Source organism: Phyllobates terribilis, unplaced genomic scaffold (genome assembly GCF_046119375.1).
Source record: "Phyllobates terribilis strain yellow unplaced genomic scaffold, ASM4611937v1 Scaffold_1__5_contigs__length_1240528914, whole genome shotgun sequence".
In the NCBI taxonomy this organism is placed as follows: Eukaryota; Metazoa; Chordata; class Amphibia; order Anura; family Dendrobatidae; genus Phyllobates; species Phyllobates terribilis.
In genome coordinates, this window is record NW_027362761.1 from 421982439 (window position 1) to 422007769 (window position 25331).

The following is a 25331-nucleotide window of genomic DNA, read 5'->3' on the forward strand; positions in this document are numbered from 1 at the left end:
TTAAGCTATGTTCACACATTGCTTTTTTTTCTGCAGCAATGAATCCCACATTTTTCAGTAAAGCAAGACCTCTTTGTTGGACAAAGAATAATGTTTTCTGGCAGAATTCTGGCACATTTAGCTTGATAAATCTCCTATATTTAAAAAAAAAAATCATGAAACTTGGGGAATTGTATTTTTTTTCCTCAGAAAAGTTGTGTCCCCAGTCACAATTGTAATGAAAAACAATGTTCTTTCCCCTTCTTCTCTGGTTGCAGTTCTGAGTCTCCACCAATGGTTCCTGTAGTGCTGACATGACGTCAGCTGCGCTACAGCCAAACAGTGAGCTCAGTGACTCGGTCCAGGTTAACGACACAAGCTGCTGAAATCACTGATTGGCTGCAGCGTTGTCAATGTGACGTCAGCACTGCAGACCTCATCAGACACCCTGGAGCAGTGGCAAAGAACAAATAAAATAACCCATATCTCTGAAACCATTTGGCGGCTTATAAAAACAGCAACAGCAAAAAGTGCAATACTCAGGAGCAGCGGGAATAAATAAAGAGGTAATAATAATGAGGTCTTTTCATACGTAGGAATTAAATCAAATTAGTATTTTACATTTGTGATGAAAATGGGAAGCTGCCACTTGGGTTTCTTCCTTGATGTGCCATGGGTATGTTACAGATCTGCAATCTACATGATGATTCACATTCTTGGAGACTTCCTTTCCCCGTGGATTTTTCCATTGCACGTCAACGGGTAGCAAGTATCCCATTCACTTGCATTAGATGCAGCATGTTCGTGGATTAGATGAGGATTTGGGTATGGAGTATGGGCATAATTCATCCTCATCTTGTGATTTGGTGATCATATAATATTGGAGAGCTTTTATCATTCTCTTCTCTTCAGTTTCCCTTAAATTTTCTTTCTATACAAAGGGAAATCCCATCCAGGGAAGAATCACACATTCAGTTTGAGATACATTTTTTATAGCCAAAGTCAGAAGTACGTCCAGCAGAAAAAAGTATGTCTTTCTTTATTTTTACTATCCCTTTTGGATACTCTCCTGGCTATGACTCATAAAACTGCATCAAAAACTGCAGTTAAATTTTGCTATTTTTTGTTGTGGTCTGGGATTGTTTAGTGAGATCAGACATGGCTTGTTAGGGGTGACAGTTCTCATTTCAGATTGCAAGAGTTAGATGGTCAGCCAAAGTGCAAGGATCGAAAAATCGATGTATTTGTGAATATATCAGAGGCCTTGGCCCAGGCCTGGTCTAAGCACCAGCTTTGCAGGTTTCTAAAACTAGAGCAAAAAAATTACAGATTTGCCCATTGTTACTGAAAAAGGCTATCTAAATCAATGATGCTTTGCTTAAAGGGAACCCAAAAGCAGGAATTGCCCTTAAACGGGGTTAGGATCACTTTATCAACCTCCCAATACCATTTTTTTTTATGATGTTTGTGTTTAAAAATGGAAAATCCTACATACTCTACCTGCCTGAGGGTAGCGGACTAGTCAGGGGTGGCTGTCAATCATTGCTACAGCTAGTTGGGTTCATGTCCATAGTATTATGACTGATCGGTAAATATTTACTGATCGACGGCCATATAAAGGGAATCTGTCACCAGGTTTTTGCCACATAATCTGAGAGCAGCATAATGTAGAGATAGAGACCCTGATTCCAGCAATGTGTCACTTACTGGGCTGCTTGGTGAAGGTTTTTTAAAACCCCTGTTTTATCAGCAGGAGAAGATCACTAGAGGACTAGTAAACCTGCTGCCAGGTAGTCCTCCATATTCATGAGCTCTGTACAACCCCACCCCCACCACTGATTGGCAGCTTTGTGCCTATGTACAGTGTACACAGAAAGCTGCCAATCGGTGTGGTTGGGGTCATACAGAGCTCAGCATTCAGAGAATAGACTAGGATAACCCCTGCTTGATCTAAATGTTTGGTCCCAATAAAATAAAGTCTATACTCTCCTCCCATGCCAGTGTTGTTCTACTGTAGCAGTGTCAGCACTCGCTCTCCCCGCGGCTCCCGTGCGGTGTTATGACACATGAGCCCGGCGCCCAATCAGCGCTGGCGTCACTGTCTCCGCACTCGTATGAATTGAACTGAGGAGGAATACCGGGCTGCAGCTGATCTCGGACTTCCTCTTCATGCTCAGTTCTTAAGAAGGCGGAGACAGTGACGCCAATGCTGATTGGGCGCCGGGCTCATGTGTCGTACAAGAGCCCCGGTACCGCGAGTGCGGACACTGCTGGAACGGCGCCAGCACCAGAGGCAAGTATTAGCTCTTTTATTTTATCGGGGCCAAATATTTAGATCAAGAAAGGGTTGTCCTATAAGTGGACAACTCCTTTAATGCAGTAGACCCCTCATTAGGAGTGCCGTGCAAATGTGGCTGGTCTTTATTGATCAAGGTCTTTGTCTTTTTGTGCTGGATTTTTCCTTTAAGATTGCTGTAAGATTTGCTACTTTCTATTCCTCTTGGCACCATGATCTGAATTTTAAGTTTTATTGATATTGCAGAATTTGATATTAGGTGTAACAGGTACTATTATATTACACTAGGTGGTAATGATTCTCCCAAAGCCTGTAATAAACCACCATTTAACGCAGACTGCTATAGAAGATTTCCCGCGAGATGAAAATAAGGGTTATTTATATGTTGATGAAAATCAGCAGGAAAATGAGTAATATCCCTAGTAGGACATGACGGCCTGTGCTGAGTGCTGCCATGTTCTTCTCCTGACAGCTAATCACAGCCTTGATTAATTCTTTGCATTTCAAGGTTGTATGCTGCTTTTCTTCTGATTCCATTTTCAGAAGAAGGTAAATTTTATTTTCTGGCTTCTGGTGTTTGGAGACAGTAATATTCTGGGGTGGAAACTTGCATTCTCTATGAGAATACATAGTTATTTATCCATTGTGACAAGGCGATATATCCTTACTATATTCATCAGGAGTTCTTATACCAGTCTAATAAGGTTATTAATGTCGTGATCGGAATTATTTCCTGACATGACTCCTAATATTGGAAAACAAAGCAAAATACATGTGAGCCTATTGACCATCACTGGTCGTTAACTCATGCAGCACTTTCACTTTCTGTTTTATTGTCTGTACACGGCTTTTTTTTTTTTTGGGCTGCAAAAGTCACGTTCAAGTAAAATTGAAGGGAAGTGAACAATTGAGACATATATATATATATATATATATATATATATATATATATATATATATAATATATATATATCTTTATTTTTTTATGTAATGATGTGTTCATCTTCAACATGACCTCAATTATGACTTATTTAAAAAATCCACATGGAAATCAAACCATTCTGAGGATTTGTAAATGTACATGCTTATTCTTGTATACAAAAGCCACAGATTTTTACAATAGATTTAACTCTCTGCAATGCAAAGAGTGAAGTCTGCAATAAATTTGAAGCACAAGCTGCTGATCTACTTAAAAAACCTCAAAAAAAAGCAAAAACATAGTACAGAGTATACAGTCTGTGTGTAGTTATTTATTCTTCTTAATATCTGAATGTATCACAACATGATATATACAAGATATATAGCTGATTTCATTTTTTTATAGTGTTATCAACAAAACAGATTGGCCCTGGTTCATTAAAGCTTTTATGGTAGAATAAAAAGTGCTGAAAATTTCCACATATTTTGCGCAATGCGAGGCAGCACACAAATTGTGTTATTTTTGGCATTTACGCACAATTTTCACCCAGCTCCGACAGAATGGGCAGAGCTGAGATGTGGGGACCACTGCTTGTTAAATTTGAGCATGTTTAGGAGACACCTGTCACTTCCAGGGCTGTGGGGAGAAAGAAGCCGCCAGGGACCCTCCTTCCGTCTGGTCTCCCATGTGGGTCGGTCCCCGGAATTTTTCTGAGACGCCTCAGCGTTTGAGTCCCCCATAAATGGCTCAAATCGTGCAGCTACTTTCTGATACTTGCTGATCTTGGATCTCCGTATATTGGCTGTAAGGTTCCCTTTAATATATTTCACAGACAAACTGCGGACACTGAATGCCGCTTTTAATGGCATTCAATAGATGAAATTGATGTTAGGACTGGACCACATATTTCTACTGGTGGATGGTGGAAATACATGTTGGGCTAGGGACATTAAAGTTTCAATAAATAAAGTCTTGGGCCTTTTCTTTAACAATATTGAGGGGACCATTAGACACAAGTGACGCACCCCTGGGCCTGTGTCGCACAGCGTTGCGCATGCAGGAGCTTATCCGGAGCCGGATCTGTTGAGGGTTGTAGTCTCGTGGCGGTGATCCGGTCCGTGCCCAGGAAGTCAGACTAAGTGGCGTTGTATTAGCGGTAGATGTTGGACGACTACGCCACCCGTTGAATGCAGCGAAGGAGCTGCCGCTGCAGGGCAGACCGCTGAGGCCGGTGGTAGGATTGTGCAGCGTGGTAGTATCACCCCCAACGGGAGGGGTATGGCCTCAGGGCAGCCGACGTGGATGATGGGGGTAGCAGGAATCACTCAGAGACGATGCGGTGTAGTTCAGGGTCTTTACTGGTGATAAAGATAGACCCTCCCGGAGTACTGGCTAGCGATCGGGGCCTGGTCAGTCCTTGAGCAGATGGGATCTCCCCTGGCCAGGCGGAGTTGTAGGCCTCCCAAACTGACTGTACTCTTCTGGCTACCTTGCTAGAGGCGGGTATAAGTAGCCCACGTCCCTGAGTGTACCGTGTGGTGCTCACCCGTATGGCCGGTGACTCGGGGCCTTCTAGTGGCGTCCGCTCCACGACGGCGGTGCTGGTCCCACGCGTGTGACCGTGCCTTCGGGTTTCTTGGCCAGAGGACCTGAAATCCCCTGCCGGGTGGTTTCTGCTGCTGGGTAAAGATTAGTCCCCACAGCCTCGGACTCCGGGTCCGGTGATAGCTTCTCAGTCAGGGCGAGCTCTGCAGCTGCCAGCCCCTGACTCTTTATAGCACTGCTCCCACAGAGCTCCTGATGTTCTTCTCCTATATCTGCTGCTCTTCTCTGTCTCTACTTCTTCTCTACTCACTAACCCTGCCTCAGCCCTAGGTTTATATAGGGGAAGTTCTTCCCCTCCCAGGACTGGGCAGGAGGTGTGGCATGCATAGGATCCCTGACCAAGAGACCTCCCACCTGCTCTCAGACATAACATTGCCGTTACTGTGGAAACCAGACCCCTGGGGTGCCACACAAGTGTCCCGAGAAGGTCACTGGTACGGAGTGCCAGACATTGCGTTGCTGACCTGTGTGACCCGTTGACCTGCAGGCCACCATTAATGTCTCTGCTCTTATATTAGTGTAGAGGGCAGAGATCGGATGTATGGACGTCATAGAAGACCTCCCTCCATGAGCCAGAGCAGAAATCCTCCGACATATATAAAGAGTCTGCCTGGCCTGTCAATATCTTACATTCCACTGGATTCCTTTATTATTTTTTTTAAGGGCCACTTTTTCTGTTAAGTGACAGAGCTTTTCTGGATGTGATTCTAGTGGAGATATCTTTAGTTTAGGAAATCCACAGCTGTTATGTTTAAGACTAAAAATGTAATTTGTATCAGTTTGATAGTAATAGACATTTCTGCATAGTGACTTTAGCCAGGAATTCTTGATGTTTAAATAGTTCCAACACATTCTCCAGCGCTGTACACAGATGATCTCTTACGTACATTTCTATACCCAGTCAGGTTATATTCTGACTTCTCTATTTGGCTTTATTCGCAGGCTGTTGAATACACTGAAGATAGATCACCATTGTTTAAAATAAAACCATAAACCACATGGTAAAGGAAAGTGTAGCCAGCTTCCTACAGAATGACTGTTTTATAGTAACCTGGCCTATAGCAAAAGGGAACTCTTCTGTCATTAATCAGACTTATTATCCACAAAGGTGGATCCAGGTTTTCCTGTATCTGGGACAAAAATGTATTTTTGTGCCCCCTCCTATACAGCTAACGCAGTTTGAGTAGTCGTAATGTGACCGTTCATATGTGATTTGAATACTCACTTGCCGACTAGCTGCTCTGCCTAATTCTCTCAATGTTCAGTGAAAAACCACAGCTCCTGCTTCATTGAGAGAATCAGGAAGAAAAGCTAGTTGACACGTGATGATTGCTGGAACCGGCAAGCTGAACTGAATCGTGACAGTGAGTATATTGCACGCTATTAGGATGCTACAGTACTTGCCCAAAATTTGCTATTGCCTGGAAAACCCCTTTTAACTTTTATTTCTTGGATTATATGTTAAACGGAGGTTGCAGGCTTGATATGACTAAAGGATTTTCTACTATTTTTTTTTTTATTCTATAGGCATGCAGACATATAAAATGACAAACTCTGTTAGACACTGCCTATGAAGGTCTAGCACTGCCCTACCATTGCTCCTCTGATCTTTGTTGGCTGGCTGCAGTGTTGATGCCATGACTACAGCTAACATGAGTGCTGCACCCAATCACAAGGCTGAGCCTTTTTGGGCTGACTATCTTATTTTTACTGCTGAGACAGTGATTGGCTGCAGTGGTCACTTGAGCTGTAGTAGTCATATTACTGCTACAGCCAGTCAGCAAAGAATGGAGCAGTAGTGAAAAGGCAGAGCTGGACCTGCGTAAAGGTGGGTATAGGTGTGAAAAAATACATTGTAAATTCCTTTAAAGGGGCTGTATATGCAGCAGAACCTATTGATTAATGTATTTACACACACACACTAATACTGAGCTATTTACACACAAACACTCATTTATATATATATTTATATAAATATACATGCACACAAACACACCATGATCACTTTATGATGAAGTTTCGTTTTGCAGATTCGATTCAACTCCCCACATGCCAAGATATAGTCAGGAGGAGGACAGCACGCACAGCTCTGCAGACAACTTCCTGATCCTGCCATTTTGCATAGCAAAATTCATGGTTAATAGCAATGTTCAATGTTTAACTCCAGCCACTGCTATTAGACACAGATGCTGGCTGTGTAACATAGCTGGAGTCTAGTCTTTGAGGAGCGGACAAAGCTACTGAGCTCACACCACACTTTCCGAACTGAGATGTTACCGAGGCTAACACTTTAAGCAAGAATATCAGGGGGCATCAGGGCTGGGATTAAAATAAATAAAAAAAAAGTTCACTGTTTGCTTGGGGGAAACCAATAATAGTACAGAAATACAGCATCAGAACCACCATCAGTACAGAAATACAGCATGCCAACAATCATTAGTATATAAAAAGTTTAAGTTAGCTCACCTGAGAAATCTGAAGAATGGAGCACGGAAATTCATCCTTACCAGATGCCAACAATACTGAAGAAAACAAAACGGTATCCAGCTCCAGGATCCGAGGAAACAGGAACATTTTTTTAAAATTGCAACTTTATTAGAAAAAAATCATAAAAATTACTCCATCCAAAATTGAAGGAATGAATAAATAAAACTGAGGTACAGGTGCAATTGAATAGCTGTTACTAGGACATTTTCAGCAATGCATTTGAATCAATCAGAGGCGATCTTTTTCAAAGCGATCGAAACGCGTTGCTGAAAATGTCCTAGTAACAGCTATTCATTTGCAGCTGTACCAGTACCTGTAAATTAGTTTTATTTATTGTTTTTATTTTTGTTTTCGTCAACAATCATCAGTACATAAATACAGCATCACAACCATCATCAGTACATGTATACCTCGCCAGAACCACCATCAGGGCAAGTATACAACACCAGAACTACCATCAGTGCACAGATACATCTCCAAGCTGTGTACAGCGATCAATTGCAATGTCATGTCAACCCCATTTACATTTGTGAAACATGAACCTATAACTCCCAGTATGTCTTTAACAATAGTAAGGAAATACTAGGAGTTGTTTTTGTTGTTAACAGCTGTCCTCAGACTGCAGGCTATACACTGACCACCCTTGTTAGCTATAACCACCACAATGCCCCACACTGCCCTCGTTCCATATTGTGCCCACACAATATCTCCTTTCACTGTGTCCCCCCCTTGCTGCCCAGTCTCTATACTGTGCCCACTATAACCTTTTTTTTTATTTTTTACCCCCTCTGCATACTGTTGTCTCCATACTGTGACCCTACCCTATCCTGCCACACTCCATACTATGCCCCTTCTAATCCATACTGCCCAGTCTCTATACCGTGCCCCATTCTCACACTGAAACATGCAAAAAGGCAGCACGGTTGCTCAGTGGTTAGCTTTGTAGCCTTGCAGTGCTGGGGTCTTGGATTCAAATACCACCAAGGACAACATCTGCAAAGAGTTTGTATGTTCTCCCTGTGTTTGCGTGGGTTGTTTCCAGGTTCTCCTGTTTCCTCCCACACTCCATTAACATTCTGATAGGGAATCTAGGAATCTAGATTGTGAGCCCCAATGGGGACTGTGAAGATAATGTCTGTATGGAATTAATGGCGCTATAGAAGTGAGTAAAAATAAATAAAATACAATTGACAATAGGGAGCCAGCAATATAACTGTTCTCTGAGCCAGCTGTTGTTTTAACAACCGTTTCAGATCAGACCACTACATGAGGTGAGATGCTCATGGCAGAAGCAGCTCGATGGCGCTTCCCTGTTGACTGCACCCAGGACTAATGCCCCACCTGCCCTCCCTAGTTACGCCCCTGGTTTTCGACACATTTGTTGAGTGGATCTGTTTTGAAGTGTTGTAATAAACTGGAATACTCAGAGGGAATCCCACAAGCCTGTAGATTACTGACAAGAACCTTGCACGTGTTGCCTTGTGAGCCACCCTGTGATGGCATGGAATAACATTATTCTTTCCAGATGTTGCTGGGTGTTGTAACCTGCGCAGCACCCGCACCCTGCAATTACAGATCTCATGCGACTGGTCTTATCGGAGCACAGATATATGATCAAATTATATTTGGAATATGAAGATAATTTAATTCTTCATCACGACTCTAGAAGATGTGAAAATTTGATTATGTTTTACATTGTCTGTTCGGCATTGAGCTTCGAGTGAAAGTCAAATGAGTGGTCCCTACTTTCTTCATGTGTTGTTCTCGCTCTAACCGATTTCAGGCTAGATGACTGCAATTTCAGGTTATTGTTTCCGCTTCTGTCCGCGAAATGCCCCGAGACGCCTCATTTCACCAGCTGCATTGTAAAATCACCTCTTCTGTTATATTTTCACAACAGACTGAACCGCAATAAAACATTAGAATAGCGGAGAGTCCAAACCTGTCTCTTACTGGAAGAATCCATGATTGCTATCCTTCCCAGCACTACAAAAAGACCATTTTATATTTGTGTCCAGCCAGGTACAGCAGGCAGGAACGGGCTGCCCCCAACCACCAGCTGCCTATTTGTACCTGGCCGGACACAACAATATAGGGAAGCCCTTTTTTTCTTAATTATTTCATGAATTTCATGAAATAATTAAAAAAAAAAAATACGTGGGGCTTCGCCCTATTTTTGTGTCCAGCCAGGTACAACTAGGCAGCTGGGGGCTGGAATCTGCAGCGCAGGGAGGCCCAAGCTTTCTGGGCCCCCCCCCGCTGCAAATTGCAGTCCGCAGCCACCCCGGAAAATGGCGCGTTCATAGAAGCGCCATCTTCTGGTGCTGTACCCAACTCATCCAGGGCCCTGGTGCGGTGGCTCACTGGGTAATAAAGGGGTTAGGACCAGCTTGGCATTATCAGCTGGCCCGAAGCCCGAAATTCATGGGGTCACGCCAATATTAGACATGACCACCATGAATTTCTAGTAAAGTATTTAAAAAAAACACAACACCCAGAAAAAAGTCCTTTAATTGAAATAAACACACAATTCTTTATTGTTCTAAATTAAACCATACTTACCGTCACGCCCATTCCAGCTGAAGCCAACGATCTCCTGCAATAAAAGAAAAATAATAAAGCAACATCATCCTTACCTTTCCATGGTTCCCAGGACAGCTTCAGCTCTGCTACATCGAGATGACAGGCTGGACCTGCAGAACGCTGCCATCCAGCCTGTCATCCCGCGGACACTGAGAAGCGCAGGCATGCTTGCGCTCCTCAGTGTCAGGCTGTGACGGCATCCCGATGAGCCGAGTCTCTCACGCTCACCGCATGCGCAGGAGAATTCTCCCACGCTGTCAGTGACGTGCATGAGGTGAGCTGAGTTCATTGTCGACTCATCTGGATGCCGTCACAGCCAGACACTGAGGAGCGCAAGCAAGCCTGCGCTTCTCAGTGTCTGCGGGATGACAGGCTGGATGGCAGCGTTCTGCTGCGGTCCAGCCTGTCATCTCGATGTAGCAGAGCTGAAGCTGTCCTGGGAACCATGGGAAGGTAAGGATGAGGTTGCTTTATTATTTTACTTTTATTGCAGGAGATCGTTGGCTTCAGCTGGAATGGGTGTGATGGTAAGTATGGTTTAATTTAGAACAATAAAGAATTGTGTCTTTATTTCAATTAAAGGATTTTATTCTGGGTGTTTGTGTTTTTTTAACTTTGACTATGGGGTTAGTAATGGGGGTGTCTTATAGACGCCTCTCCATTACTAACCTGGGCTTGATGTCAGCTGGCATTATAAGCTGACATCAACCCCAGCCCTATTACCCCACTGCCACCGCTACAGGGCAGTGGGAAGAGCGAGGCTAAGTGCCAGAATTGGCGCATCCTATGAATGCGCCATTTCTGGGGCGGCTGACGGCTGGTGTTTCTAGCCTGGGAGGGGGCCAAAATTCATGGCACCCTTCCTGGGCTATTAATATCAGCCCCCAGCTGTCATCCTAGCCTTTGCTAGCTATTAAAATAGGGGGGACCCCACGTCATTTTTTTGGGGGTCCCCCATTTTAATAGCTAGTAAAGGCTAGGTATTCAGCTGGGGGCTGATATTAGTAGCCTGGGAAGCTCCATGGGTATTACCCCCTTCCCAGGCTTCAAACATCTGCCCCAGCCGTCTGCTTAACCTCCGCTAGAGACTAAAATTACGGGGAACCCCACAGCAATTTTTTTTTTAATAAATCCTTTATTTTAACACTAAATGACAAGTACAGTAATCAACACTATCACTGTACTTCTTATATATGTGACTGACATGTTTCTATCTATCTAATCTATGTGTGATTCTCTATTCTTTCTATTCTAAATTGTCGGGTACCGCTGCTGAATTGCCGGCCGGCTTTTTTAAAGAGACAGTGCATGAAAACACTAATATTTTTTTTAATAAATCCTTTACACTAAATGACAAGTACAGTAAGCAACACTGTCACTGTACTTCATATATATGTGACTGACATGTTTCTATCTATCTAATCTATGTGTGAAGCTCTATTCTTTCTGTTATAAATTGTCGGGTACCGGTATATGCCGCTGCTGAATTGCCGGCTTTTCATGTTTCACTGTGAGCACTGTTCCCATCGATTTGGGCATCCACCTCCCCCAATACATTCTACATTATTGTTAGTTGTTTTCCTTCATGTAGAATTAACCTACAGTCATGGCCAAAAGTATTGAGAATGAGACAAATAGTAATTTTTCCAAAGTTTACTGCTTCATTTTTTGTAATGGCAATTTGCATATACTCCTGAATGTCAAAGAGTGATCAGCTTAACAGCAATTACTGTACTTGCAAAGTCAATATTTGCCCAGAAAATGAACTTTAACCCCCAAAACACATTTCAACATCATTGCAGTCCTGCCTTAAAAGGAGCAGCTAACATCGTTTTAGTGATTGATCCATTAACACAGGTGTGGGTGTTGATGAGGACAGGGCTGGCGATCAATCAGTCATGATTAAGTAAGAATGACATCACTGGACACTTTAAAAGGAGGCTGGTTCTTGGTATCATTGTTTCTCTTCAGTTAACCATGGTTATCTCTAAAGAAACACGTGCAGCCATCATTGCACTGCACAAAAATGGCCTAACAGGGAAGAGTATCGCAGCTACAAAGATTGCACCTCAGTCAACAATCTATCACATCATCAAGAACTTCAAGGAGAGAGCTTCCATTGTTGTCAAAAAGGCTCCAGGGCGCCCAAGAAAGACCAGCAAGCGCCAGGACCGTATCTTAAAACTGTTTCAGCTGCGGGATCGGACTACCAGCAGTGCCGAGCTTGCTCAGGAATGGCAGCAGGCTGGTGTGAGTGCTTCTGCACGCACTGTGAGGCGGAGACTCTTTGAGCAAGGTCTGGTTTCAAGGAGGGCAGCAAAGAAGCCACTTCTCTCCAGAAAAAACATCAGGGACCGACTGATATTCTGCAAAAGGTACAGGGAGTGGACTGCTGAGGACCGGGGCAAAGTCATTTTCTCTGATGAATCCCCTTTTCGATTGTTTGGGACATCTGGAAAACAGCTTATTCGGAGAAGAAGAGGTGAGCGCTACCACCAGTCTTGTCTCATGCCAACTGTAAAGCATCCTGAAACCATTCATGTGTGGGGTTGCTTCTCAGCCAAGGGAATCGGCTCACTCACAGTCTTGCCTAAAAACACAGCCATGAATAAAGAATGGTACCAGAATGTCCTCCAAGAGCAACTTCTCCCAACCGTCCAAGAGCAGTTTGGCGCCCAACAATGCCTTTTCCAGCATGATGGAGCACCTTGCCATAAAGCAAAGGTGATAACTAAATGGCTCATGGAACAAAACATAGAGATTTTGGGTCCATGGCCTGGAAACTCCCCAGATCTTAATCCCATTGAGAACTTGTGGTCAATCATCAAGAGACGGGTGGACAAACAAAAACCAACAAATTCTGGCAAAATACAAGCATTGATTATGCAAGAATGGACTGCTATCAGTCAGGATTTGGTCCAAAAGTTGATTGAGAGCATGCCAGGGAGAATTACAGAGGTCTTGAAGAAGAAGGGGCAACACTGCAAATATTGACTTGCTGCATTAACTCATTCTAACTGTCAATATAACCTATTGGTACTCATAATATGATTGCAATTATATTACTGTATGTGATATAAACATCAGACAAACACTAATAAAAACCAGAGGCCAGCAGATCATGTGAAAATATAATTTTGGTGTCATTCTCAAAACTTTTGGCCATGACTGTACAAGGAAAGAAAGGGTTTATTTTCATTCCGATATTTGTGTCCCATTGACTTGCATTGGTTTCCGGTATCGGAATCGGCAATATCCGATACTTTTTGGGTATCGGCCCGATCCAATCCGATCCGATATTTCCTGATATCGGAAGGTATCGCTCAACACTAGTTATCAAGCATAAAGGCTAACCCCAGATTAAAGTGCATGTATCAGGTCATGAAGGTGATACTTTTCATAGTTATTAGACTGCAGTAATCTCATATTTAAAATCTTACTGTCAAGATGAATTTACCACTGAAAATATGTACGTCCGTGCGCGTCCAGGCTAATTAGCATTGTCCCGTCAAAGCTTGATTTCTCAATGCTGGCACTTCTGTTTTTTTTTATTTTTGTTTCTAAACAATCGGACTATGTGACAAGAGCAATATTAGTAACAAAAACCATGATTATAGCGCTAGATCACTTACGAGATGTCTTGAAGTAGGTTTAGTACATTTGCAGCACAAGTTAGGAGTTGTAGTCCACTCATTGCTGTGTGAGAGCTCAGTAGTCCTCAGTATTTATGATCTGTGGCTCCGCAAACCTCCATCAACTGATTGACAGCTTTCTCTGTATGCACAGTATAGTGGATAAGCTGTCAGCCTTGGGAGGACACTGGAAGCCAGCTGTTAATGGATACCAGGATTGATTTCAATATAAATGTATATATTTTTAATTCTGAATGAATGTTTACATTTTAAAGAAACATTTGTGTAAATAGTTCCATTAACCTCTTCTGGCCTGTGTGCAATTTCTAAAATAAGTATCACCCGGACTAGAAATGCTGTTGTGTGATCATGCCTAATCCGCACTGACATTATGCACCAATAAAGCTGCTGTTTGTGTGATCAAAACATATAAGAAACATGAATAAGAATAGCCCCCAAATCTTGAAGTACTAGGAACAAGTGGAGGTAAGCTTTTGTTGTGTTCTAGGATTCTATCTCAGGTCATAAACTAGTTATAGCGATATTTCTTAAGGCAGATTTTGGAAATTTACCAAGATAAAAAAAAGCCACTTAAGATGCTTGGCAGAGTTTTGATGTGTGAATGGCAAAGATGCTACCAGTTCTGTTACAGGGCTGTGAAGCAGGAAATTTGATGTGTGCCGGCCAGCTAAGTCACCTTGAGCTTTTGCCAATATGTTACGGTATAGTATTAGTCGAGTCTCATTAATGATTCAAGTTATAGTACAAAGTGACATTTTCTTAGATACTGTAATATCTATCAAAGAAATCTGAAACCTATGTAATTTTGCAGGCGTGTTTACATGATTTATTTAACTTTGCGGTGAATGTTTTCCGGCTGGTTTATATTTAACATTCTGTGCGAGTAGAGAGGCTAACTCCACATATCCCTCAGTTAAATCATGCTAAAGCACTAAGTGATCAGAATCAATCAATGTAACAGCGTCCCTCGAAATGCTATTCCATTCTGCTTTTTCATCCAATATTGTTACAGTATTATCCAGGGATCTGAATAAAGTATGCAGGTTATACATACGCTAGTGATTTGTCTGCACATAAATCACAGGACAGAACGAAGCCTTGATCTCCCATCTATTTAATGCCCCATCTAGGTTTCACAAAGATTCAGTCCTATTTTTCTCTTCCGAAATAATGAATCTACATTATTAAACCTTTTTCTTGATACTGAACCCAATGGAGCAAAACTCTCTGTAATTTAAAGCCATTGATTTAGCCAAAATATTCAATGTAAATTTTGTAATATTTTTACAGGGAATATTTCATCAGAAAAGGTTGTTCTCATGATCTCTCTTCAGGAGCACACCGCTCTCACTCTTCAGCCTCCAGTTTGCTGGTGGGAGGCTGCGTTATGTGCCGCAATAATTGACAGTTCGGACCAGCAGGACGGTTACGCTGCCCGCCTCAATTGTGCATTCTGATGCCGTAAGTAGAGGCAGCTTGGCTTGAGTAGCATCGTAGGAGCATTATGGAGGACCTTTACCTGGATTTTTTTTATTTCCTCTATTGGGCTGCTCCACTGATCCCAGAATTGTTTTTTTTTTATTTTCTTTTGCCCCCCCCTCCCCCCCCCCATTCCAAAGTTATTCCCCCTTGTAATAAGGATGCATATTTTCCCTTTAACTGTGCGTATACCACAGAACTTTGTGGGCCCTGTTGTATTTTGTTTGCTTTTTCTCCTCTGATGCTGGCTAACTGCCCACAGAAGTTCTGTGGTTAACACCCAGTTGGTTGAAGAGAAAGTTTGCACCATTATTACAGGGGGCATGTCTTTGGAACAGAGAAAAACCTGTTACAGATTCTTATTAAAAACGCATGAATTATCAAATCACCTGGTGTAAAAGCATTTTTCTTGCTCGTTGGCTGATCAGATCAGTGGCTTGTTTACATGAGCGACTGATGAGGATGAACACTTGTTCAATGGTTGTCATACGGGCCCACTTAAATGCACTTGTAATTTTAGATTTGTAGTTTTAGACCGGACAACCCCTTTAATGACAACAGGGTTGCTGGTAATCTAGACAATGAGCGGTAAACAAAACTTGTGATAAAAAATCCTCAGTTCAGAAGAACAGATGGATTGTTTCAAGCTATTTTACCCATTTATATTGGTAATACTGGTTGGTATGACTCTGTTAAGGAGAACTCCCCTTTGCTTGATTGGCTTTGGTTTATCACAAATTAATTGCCTAAATAACATTTTTTTTTTAATATATACTTGCTGTCAAAAGTGGCTATATACGTCTAATGCATGTAACCCTTCAGTGGTTAGATGCATTCTGAAAGCGTCCTTCTGGCTTACATGTATTAAATACACAAAAAAATGTTATACCTGTGCAGTCAATGACAGACCTTCCCAACTTTAGAGGCAATCAGTTGTGTACATTTGTTTGACCTTTTTTTTAAAGAAGCACTCCCATCTATATATATATTTTTTGCTTTAAGGCAATCTGTCAGCAGGTTTTTGCTATGTAATCTGAGGACAAATTGAGGTAGGGATTAAATCACATATTTCAATGATGTGTCTGTGTGCTGTTGTTTAGTTACAATGAAGGTTTTACCACATGGTGATTATCATTGTCTGGACTACAGCAGTGTGTGCATGCTAGTCCGACTCCACCCCCTCCCCTGATAAGCAGCTCACTGTCAATAGACTATGTACATAGCCTGGTGTGGACGAGGACAGCTTTCTGAGCTCTTCTTCATCGTACAACTAAGGGTCTCTTCTGCCTACATTATGCTGCTCTCAGATGAGGTAGCAAAAACCTGATGACAGATTCCATTTAAATGTGTGTATATGTATGGTGTGTAGTGTGTGTGTTAATATACTCACCTGCCGCCGCTCTCTCTGGTGTCCAGCTCCATTCTGCTTCTCTTCTCGGTGACATCACCACAGTTACAATATGCGTGAGCCGGAAGTCTTTTTTACAATGAAAGCCTACGTAGCCGTGTTCTGACGTTCCATAGGTTTTACATTGTAAAAGTCACTTCCAGGTCATGCGGAGCGCAGCGTACGAGTCTGCAGAGCGGTGACGTCACTGAGGAGTCAAATGGCGCTGGACATCGGAGAGAGCAGTGGTAGGTGAGTATATTAATACAGCTTTAATACATTACATGCATGTATACACTCATTTAATAAAAGATGGTAGTGCTTCTTAAGTGGGCTTTCTACAGAGCTTTGTAGTAGTCAATTCTCCTTGTTGATTAGGCCAGTTTCACACGTTAGTGGTTTATTTATTTTTTTCCTCTAAAACTGTCCATGTTTTTTTGTTTGTTTTTTTCCCCCAGTGTGACATGGATTCATTTTGATCTGTTTGTTAGTTTTTACAATCCATGTTGTATCTGTTTTTCTGGTGTAAAAACAATAAAATTATTCGCCTCTCCTACTTATTACTCTGTAAAATAGAAGCCGAAAATATAGAGCTAATCATTTCAGGTCCATATTTGGATTTTACCCATCTTTAAACCAGGCCCTTGGCATTTTTAACCAGCAAATGGAGTTTGAATGAAGTTGTATTAGTGCCCGGTTAAAGATGAAATGGTTGATTGCACAGAAAAAATACTTTTCATCCTCAAGTAATACATCACATTTACTCTGATTGGATGTGCTTCTGCCTCTGGAACAACAAGATTACCAAAATAAATGTCTTTTCTGATTGCTTCGCATGGCCATTTTAAGATAAGTGTCTTGTAAGTGGGAGTGATGCCGGGCATCTTATCATTCTACTTGAATCTGATATAGAATGAACTTATAGAAAGAAAAATCCTTCGCTTTCAAGCCACAACATCATCTCACAAATTAATTTTATGGGGGAAACTTCCTGAAGGCCACCACCTGCCATCTCATGGGAAGATTTATGGTGTTTTCATATGATCAGTGCAGAATTAATCAACACTACAATTATGCCCTTTAAGGAAAATGAAAAAAGTTTTAATGCAGGCAAAGAGTGAAAGAAAGTTCAAGAGCATATTTGATGTAAAGGTTGTCATAGATAGCTGTACATTTGGCCGACGGCTATTACTCCTGACTCCATTATGCACACTCAGCACCTTCCAACATCTGCCATCGTGGGAAAGTCAGGACACCTTCATACGCATTAGATGGTCAGTATATCCTTCTAAAATCAGATGATATCACCAACATAGACCTAATTTTTGTCCTTTGTTTGCTAGATTTTGAACTGATCAGGGATGTGTAAAGTCTACTTGCCCATACATTAATACAATCTCATGAGATGTCAGGATTTCCCTTCTTGAGGATTTGCTGAATAAATTCAATATTTACATGGATAGATAATTATAAATAATTATTAAATATTGGGAAAGATAGTTAACAATCAATGAAAATTGTTTTCTTTCTTACAAAGAATTCAGCAATCTTGGCAGTCATGTACAATAACGCCAAATTCACCGATGGTCTGCAACAAACTTTTACGTTTGTATGAATGGATCTGTGATGTCTGTATACAGCGCACGGATGACATTTATATTGCACCCACATCCTAGGTTATATACAGATTTGACCTAGAAAGTAAATGATGACTTTATAGGCTCATTCAGACGAGTGCATTACACAAATTTCATCTGAGGCTCACCTATTCAAGTCAATGGGAACGCATAAAAAAAAAATTGGATCCCATACGGATCATCCATATTGCATCCGATTTTCACGGATACATTACCATTATTTACCTAGGAAACCATATTTGGTCTTGTAAATTTTATTTACTATTGTTAAATAAAAACGGATGCCATGTGGATGTAAAAAATTTACCTATGAAAGAGACACTGATGGAATACGGGTGACCCTACAGATGACCATACAAATGGAAATTGTCAACTTTTTTCTGGATGCAAGCAAAAATTTTGATTCAGAACTCATCTACTCCTTGTGACGATCTTCTTGGTTTTATGTCAATTATTGTAGTGCATTAAAGTATATAAACTATTGTTCTTTAGAAAATATAAAACCAATTGATAGTCATTCTTGTTTCCTTTATTTTTCAGCTCCATCTAGCAGCCCTGGCTTCCTTAAAAGGAGACATAGTGGAGCTAAATAAGCGCCTTCAGCAGACTGAGCGGGAGAGGGACGTCTTGGAGAAGAAGCTTGCAAAATCTCAGGTAAGTCATCACATTTAGCATCTAAAATCTTTTAAACCCGATTAGTAGATTAAATAAAGAATTATTCTACAGATTGAAAAATGTTCCTATGTTCTGCACTGGATTTTAATTTGCTTATTACTCTGTGTTGTGAATTATGCAGTAATCCACAAATGTGATTCCACTGGGACTAAGGAGAGAGCAGCATTATATTACAACATCCCCTGTGTGTAACACTCTTGGCAAGCTTCCTACAAGGGACACAGAAAGGAAGCCAAAGAGTTGTTGGAACCTGCAGCAAAAACTATAGGGTGATTGCAAAATATGCCCCACCAAATTATTTCTGTTGCTACTCAGCTTCTCCCCAAAAGCCTCCTATTCCATACATAGATACCACATGGCAATCTTTTTTTGTTTTGTTTTTTTCCCTTTTTCAATACATATTCCCGTATTGCTCTTTCAGATGTCCATGTTTTTTTCTGGTACATGAAAAAAAAGGTTGATTTCTCATCAGGCCTTTGGATCAGATTCTTTTTAATTGCTTCCTCAGTATGTCCATTTTTAGCTTCAGTGTTTCATCAATTCCATCAACTTCTCCTAGTCATAGATATTAGAGGTAAGCTGTCATCAGAAAATTACCTATTGTTTAATTCAAGATTTTGTGTTACTTGTATTATAAAAAAGCTATGTTTTATTAAAAAATCTAAATGAGTAATCTTGCAAATTTCACAGTGGCCACTGGAGTTTTTTTTCCCTTAGATTCAACTGTCCTTTCATGAAGAGTTTTCAACTGTTTCTTTATCAGCAGAGGCAGGATTGCAGGGACAGCTGACGCAGTCTATACACAGCTGATAACACAGGATCCAACAATCACTATAGGCGATGTCACAGCTGACCTGCTCCCCCTCACTTCACAATGACCTTTGCACATGCTCATTAGATGCTTCAATACAATAGGATTATAGGGTTGGACTCCATTATAACTAATATCCATCTGCATAACAGGAAGTATGAGTTTAAAAAACCACAGTGACCGGGGTGAAAATAGCAAGATTTCTATTTTTTATTCTCAATACAGATTGGGATATGGAAAAAAATGATACATTTTTTTTTTTTTTTTACATTTTTAACAGGATTACCTGATTTAAACAATAGTTAAGTATACAGAAGGCTCCCGTGTGCTGCCTGTCATTTTGACAGAGCCATAGACTTGTATATGGGTAATTTTAATCCATGACCATGACCGATCAAGAACAGGCATGTCTCCATGAATTTTATTCCGACATACAGTGTGATCAGCACCATAGACTATACTGGGTACGGGTTCTATCCATGGAAAACACCGATAGGACAAGTACACTGATTGAGGCCACCTCTGGTGTAGGTGTATTAAAGACCTAAACTTTCTCAGCCGCGCACACGGAAGTTCCCATCTGTGTCCAGCTCTGTTTGTCCATTTCCAATTTTACTGATTGCAGCATGGGGAAGGTGTTTTTTTTTTTTTTTGTTTTTACGCTCAAATTTTGAATTTTAAAACCTCCCTAAAATACCCCAATGTGGTGTAAACTACTGACTGCGGGAAATATTTATAAAACTAGTGGGCAGCCGAGTGGCAGAGCTGCACGTAGTGCTAGTTATTAATATTAATGGGTGTCGCCTCTTTGGGAATCTGTGAATTATAAGGTGTAGCTGCTGCAGATGTTCTCACTCTCACAAACATTACAGCAGGCTCTTAGTCCACAGAAGAGTTTCATAAGATTTGCCATTATGAGGAAAGTCTTGTAAGATTGGTTTGTGAAATCGCTGCTGAGCAGGAAGGTGTGTCTGGTAGAAGAAGTTACTGAAAGCCACCCATTGTGTCTTATATACTGGCAGAATTAAGATGGGCTATCCCTGCCCAGGAATCACATCTCACAACTAAGCCGAAGAAGTTTGCTATTTTTTTTCTGAGAAATTCAGTATCCCATAATTCCTGTGTAAATGTAATTCCCCTACGCCGACAAGTAATCTAATGACATTGTAAAGAGACATCTGCAGGACATGGCAGCACCATTGCCACAAAAATAGCAAATGCGGAGATCAAAGGGTAACTCCATGCAGGTCCCCAAATCAGCTGCCCCAATAAGATCCAGTGGTTCTGTATGGCACCGATACAGCGTGGTTCTCATTCTGGCTGTGACCCTTAGATGTAATTGTATTTGTATAAAGATTCAATGAATTGTATTGTGGATCAGAGTGCTGTCATTTTGGAGAGCAGCGTGGATGTGTAGCGTCATGTCAGTAGATCACACCAGTGGTTTCTGCAAGACTGTGTCTTCGTCCTTTCCTGGAGATCTACAATATTTGTTTCCAAAACTGTAGATCCCCTAGAAAAGGTGTAGGCAATTAATTTTTCCAAGGGGCCCCATGACAGACCGTGAGTGTTACAGAGGGCCGAACCAATCCGTTGAAATTAATTCTGTTCATTATTGTCATTAACATTATTTTATATTTTACTGCTTAGTATTGAGTAGATCAAATCATATAATTTACTGTTTTTTATAGAAAGCAGTAATCATACTGCTTCTGTTATTCTGCCCTTGTACTATGATAAACCACTCCTCCAAAAACAGTATGATGTCCTGACAGCCACAGCACACAGTGTGATAGTCCTACAGCTCCCCACACAGTATACTGGAACCCTCAACCCCCCATATACAGAATGATGGCCCCCACATCCCTGCACACAGTGTGACCCATTCCTCCCAAAACTATGACACCAGACACAGTATAATGGCCCTCACAAAGTATGAATGCCCACACAGCCCCCCAACAAAATATAATGGCTCTCATACCTCCCCACATAGCATGATGGCCCCCACAGTTCTCAAAAATGTATGATCCCACACATAGAATGATGACACCAATGCAGTGTGATCCTCTACAACCTCCTATATATAGAATGATTACCCTCACAGGATGTTCCCCCCACAGCCCCAGTTATGATGGCCACCACAGCCCCAAAAGAGTATGATGGCCCCACAGCCCATATAGTCCTCCCATACAATATGATCCCCTACAGCCCCCCAACAAAATGATGTTGCACCTTTAACACAGTATGATCCCCCACAAACACAGAATGACCCCAACAGTATGATTCCCTCACACAGTATGACCCCCAACACAGTATGATCCCCCCAGTCTCAACACAGAATGAGGACCTCCACAGTATGCTCCTCCACAGCCCCCAATACAGAATGAGGACCTCCACAGTATGCTCCTCCACAGCCCCCAATACAGAATGAGGACCTCCACAGTATGATCCCCACAGCCCCCCAACACGTTTGATGTTCCCCACAGTCCCCAAACACATAATGGTGAGCGCTCATATTCCCCCTACAAGTGAATGGCAAAAAATAAACACACTCTACTCACCTCACCCCCGTTCCCCCAGCGCACTGCTCCAGTATTTGCTCTGCGGCGCACACTAATGACGTCATCACGCCTGCTGCGATGACACATGCAGTCGCACAAGCTGAATGGTGGAAGGCAGAGCAGCACCCCAGAAATTCTAAATTGTTGGGACTCTGAGAACTTTTCAAGGGGTTACTGCCTGACAAAGGGACCTGTCCCCGAAATGTAGTAGTCACATTTCCACACACTTTCTTCCTCTGTTGTCTCTCCTGCAAGGATAAGTGTTGATTAAAGGGAACTTGTCATATTTCCAAACGCTAAAAAACAGCAGATAAGTTTTTTTCCACTAAACCTGTGTATGGGCGTTGATATACTCTCCTACCGCTGTCTTCTCCGGTTTACAGCCCCGCTTTGCCCTCTTCTCAGTGACGTCACCGCTCTTCAGACTCTCCTGGTCACTCTATGCATGAGCTAGAAGTCTCTTTTACAATATAAGTCCATGTAGTCTCGTTCTGAGCCTCATTCGGCTTAAATTGTAAAAGCGACTTCGAGGTCACACACAACAAGGTGTCACCTGGAGGGTTTGTGGAGCGATGATGTCACTGAGAAGAGGAGCAGGACAGTGCTGGATCCTGGAGAAGGCAGCGGTAGGGGACTAGATTAACACACACATTGCACTACATGCACATATACATAGATTTAGTGAAGAAAAGTCTTTATGGGAGTGCTTCTTTAATCGCATTCTAAAGGTGCCTGGCTGCCGGACTGAGAGCCCGACTAAGGCTATGTGTGCATGGTTCGTATTTGAAGCAGACATTTCATGTGCGTTTCTGCATCTCCTTGGTAGGAAAAACGCTGGGCGTTTTTGACACTTTTTTTTAAGCATTTTTTAAAGCGTTTTTGTACATCAATGAATGCTTTTTGGAGCTAAATAAAGTTATTTGGTGGGACATTGCTTAAACCTTGGATTAACATCAGAACTAAGGTGAGTATATGGAATTTGAATGATTAAAGAATGTGTCTGAATTAATTCAAATAAAGTGTTTACTCTGTGTCTGTGTGTTTATTTAACTCTTTACTTTACTTTAATTGGGTTTGGTCATGAAAAGGTCCGATTGACACCTTGTCATCACCAAACAAAAGAGCTAGGTGTCAGCTAGTCCCATTCACCCAATCTTCATGATCATTCCCATTCATGTAATTTAGGCGGCTGCTGTGATCTGGTATTTTTAGCCTGGGAAGGTGCCATTTGCAAACATTTTCCCTGGCCATAATTAACATCTCACAGCTGGTTCGTTAGCCGCTATGTCCCCACGAACAGCAACAAGCTGCGCTTTGGACGTTGCATATTTTGTTGTGTCCAAAACGCGGTGTTCTAATGCTGCACTTTTGTTGTCGGTACATGTGAATCCACCACATATAATGACACTTAAATCGGTCAAAATCTACAGTGGAGACTGGTGTGTCCGCTACAGAAATTGACATGCTGCGGGTGAGTTTCTTTACGTGGCCACGGTCAGGAGCTGCTGCAGGTTTGACACTGCGTGTTTATACAGCGTCAAACCCGCAGCATCCAGATGTTACAGCATAGTGGATGGGATCTCTAGAAATCCCATGTTCACTACGCGCGCATCGGAGGCGGCGGATCATCCATGGACACTGACATGCAGCGCGTCTTTCAGGACCGCAGCATGTCAAATTCTCTTGCGCAGTTGCTAGTCTCTGGTCACGAGACCGCTCTGCTGATCGGTGACGTCAGCGTAGGTCCTGGAAGCACAGTCTACTGCGGGGAGCGAGCCCACTTCCCGCAGTATACTGCCGGCCGCCGGGAGGAGAGGATTGCCGCCGGGGGCCGTCAGACAGGTGACTATAGAGGTTTATTTTTTTTATTTTTTACTTTTTTTTCCTTCTTTTTTTTTTACAGTGCATGGTAGCTGGCTTTTCTGGGAAGACTACTGCTCCTCCCATCCACGCTGCTCTCGCTGATAACAGTGGGAGCGGCAGTCGGGAAAAGAGGAGTTGTAGTCCACCTCTTCAACCCAGGTACCACGCGCACAGAGTTTCCACCGCAAATTTGCGGCCATTGACTTTAATTGAAACGCAGCAAATCCACATATACCTGCAGGTTTGCTGTGTTTCAATGGGCGCAAATTCGCTGCGGGATCGCGCTAGAAATGGTCCTTCTGTGGTTTTTAACGCAATGCAAATCCAGAGCGGAAATTTCCGCATCCTGTGCACAGCACGTCCGGATTAGCATTGCTATGCATGGCAGACCTATTAACAAGCGTTTTTGCAGCATTTCCGCGATGGGAAAACCGCCGCGAAAACGCATTAAAAATGCTACATGTGCACATAGCCTTAATCGGAGGCATGCATGCGTGCCGGTGTGGCTTCAGTCACCACTTACTACATAGTGACCAGTGGCTGTAAGCACGCCTGGGGTTATACACAGCTCAGCATTCTGAGCACTGCTACATGTACAGCAGAGAAAACAGGGATTCTATCCAAACTACAGCAAGCAGGCCAGTAAATGGAATCAGGCTCTCTGCCCTTACATCATCCTGCTCTCAGATTACATAGCAAAAACCTGCTGACAGAGTCTCTTTAGGTCAGACTGCTAAGAAGTGACGGTATCCGTTAGTTTCATATTCTGCATTATATCCCCCTTGTTTCTGGACGTTTCCATACTGTGACTGTTTTTTATGCATGTTTGCGCAGGTTAAAACCAGTTTACCAAACCTACTATATAAGTTTGGCTGGTGTTCTGTTTTGGGAAACCTTTTACTAGATATTCTGTGTACTGCAGGGAGATATTAGTTTAGTGACTGATGTCCTCAAATATTAATAACATGTTCTTTATAATCGCTCTTTTATGAAAATGTATTTGTGTCTTGATTGTAAAAATATTTGTTCACTCTTTAATAAATGAATGTGTGTTGGCTGGAGGGGGAAGATATTTGCTTGTGCGCTTCAGCTTCCTGTATCAGTGAAATGATTGCTGTGTTTGTTATTGCTCTGTGATAAAATAGAATACCTGCTGTTTCCTATTGCAATCATCACATGTGTGGGTGTATACCGTAATAAATCTCACCTCCGACAGAAAGACACTGACTGCTGTGGTTTAATAATGGGCGATAAGTTGGGTTTTTATAGTGTGTACAAGGCCATAGCAGAAAAAAAGTGCAACATTCATCTTAGGAGCTGTCACGCCACATACCTATAAATTATTCCAGAAGCACGACCTGCAGTAAGTTGGATTTTTACTGCCGATTGTGAAGTG

General features: G+C 42.1%; 1 protein-coding gene across 3 annotated transcripts in view; it reads left to right on the top strand.

Annotated features, from left to right (window-relative positions):
* Positions 1 to 25331, top strand: part of MCC (MCC regulator of WNT signaling pathway) — a 367192-nt gene that overhangs the window by 209693 nt on the left and 132168 nt on the right. For all 3 annotated transcript variants that reach the window (XM_073677247.1, XM_073677253.1, XM_073677262.1), the window contains one exon: positions 18566 to 18679. In XM_073677247.1, coding sequence (XP_073533348.1) covers positions 18566 to 18679 — 114 coding nt within the window. The remainder of the gene's footprint in view (positions 1 to 18565; positions 18680 to 25331) is intronic.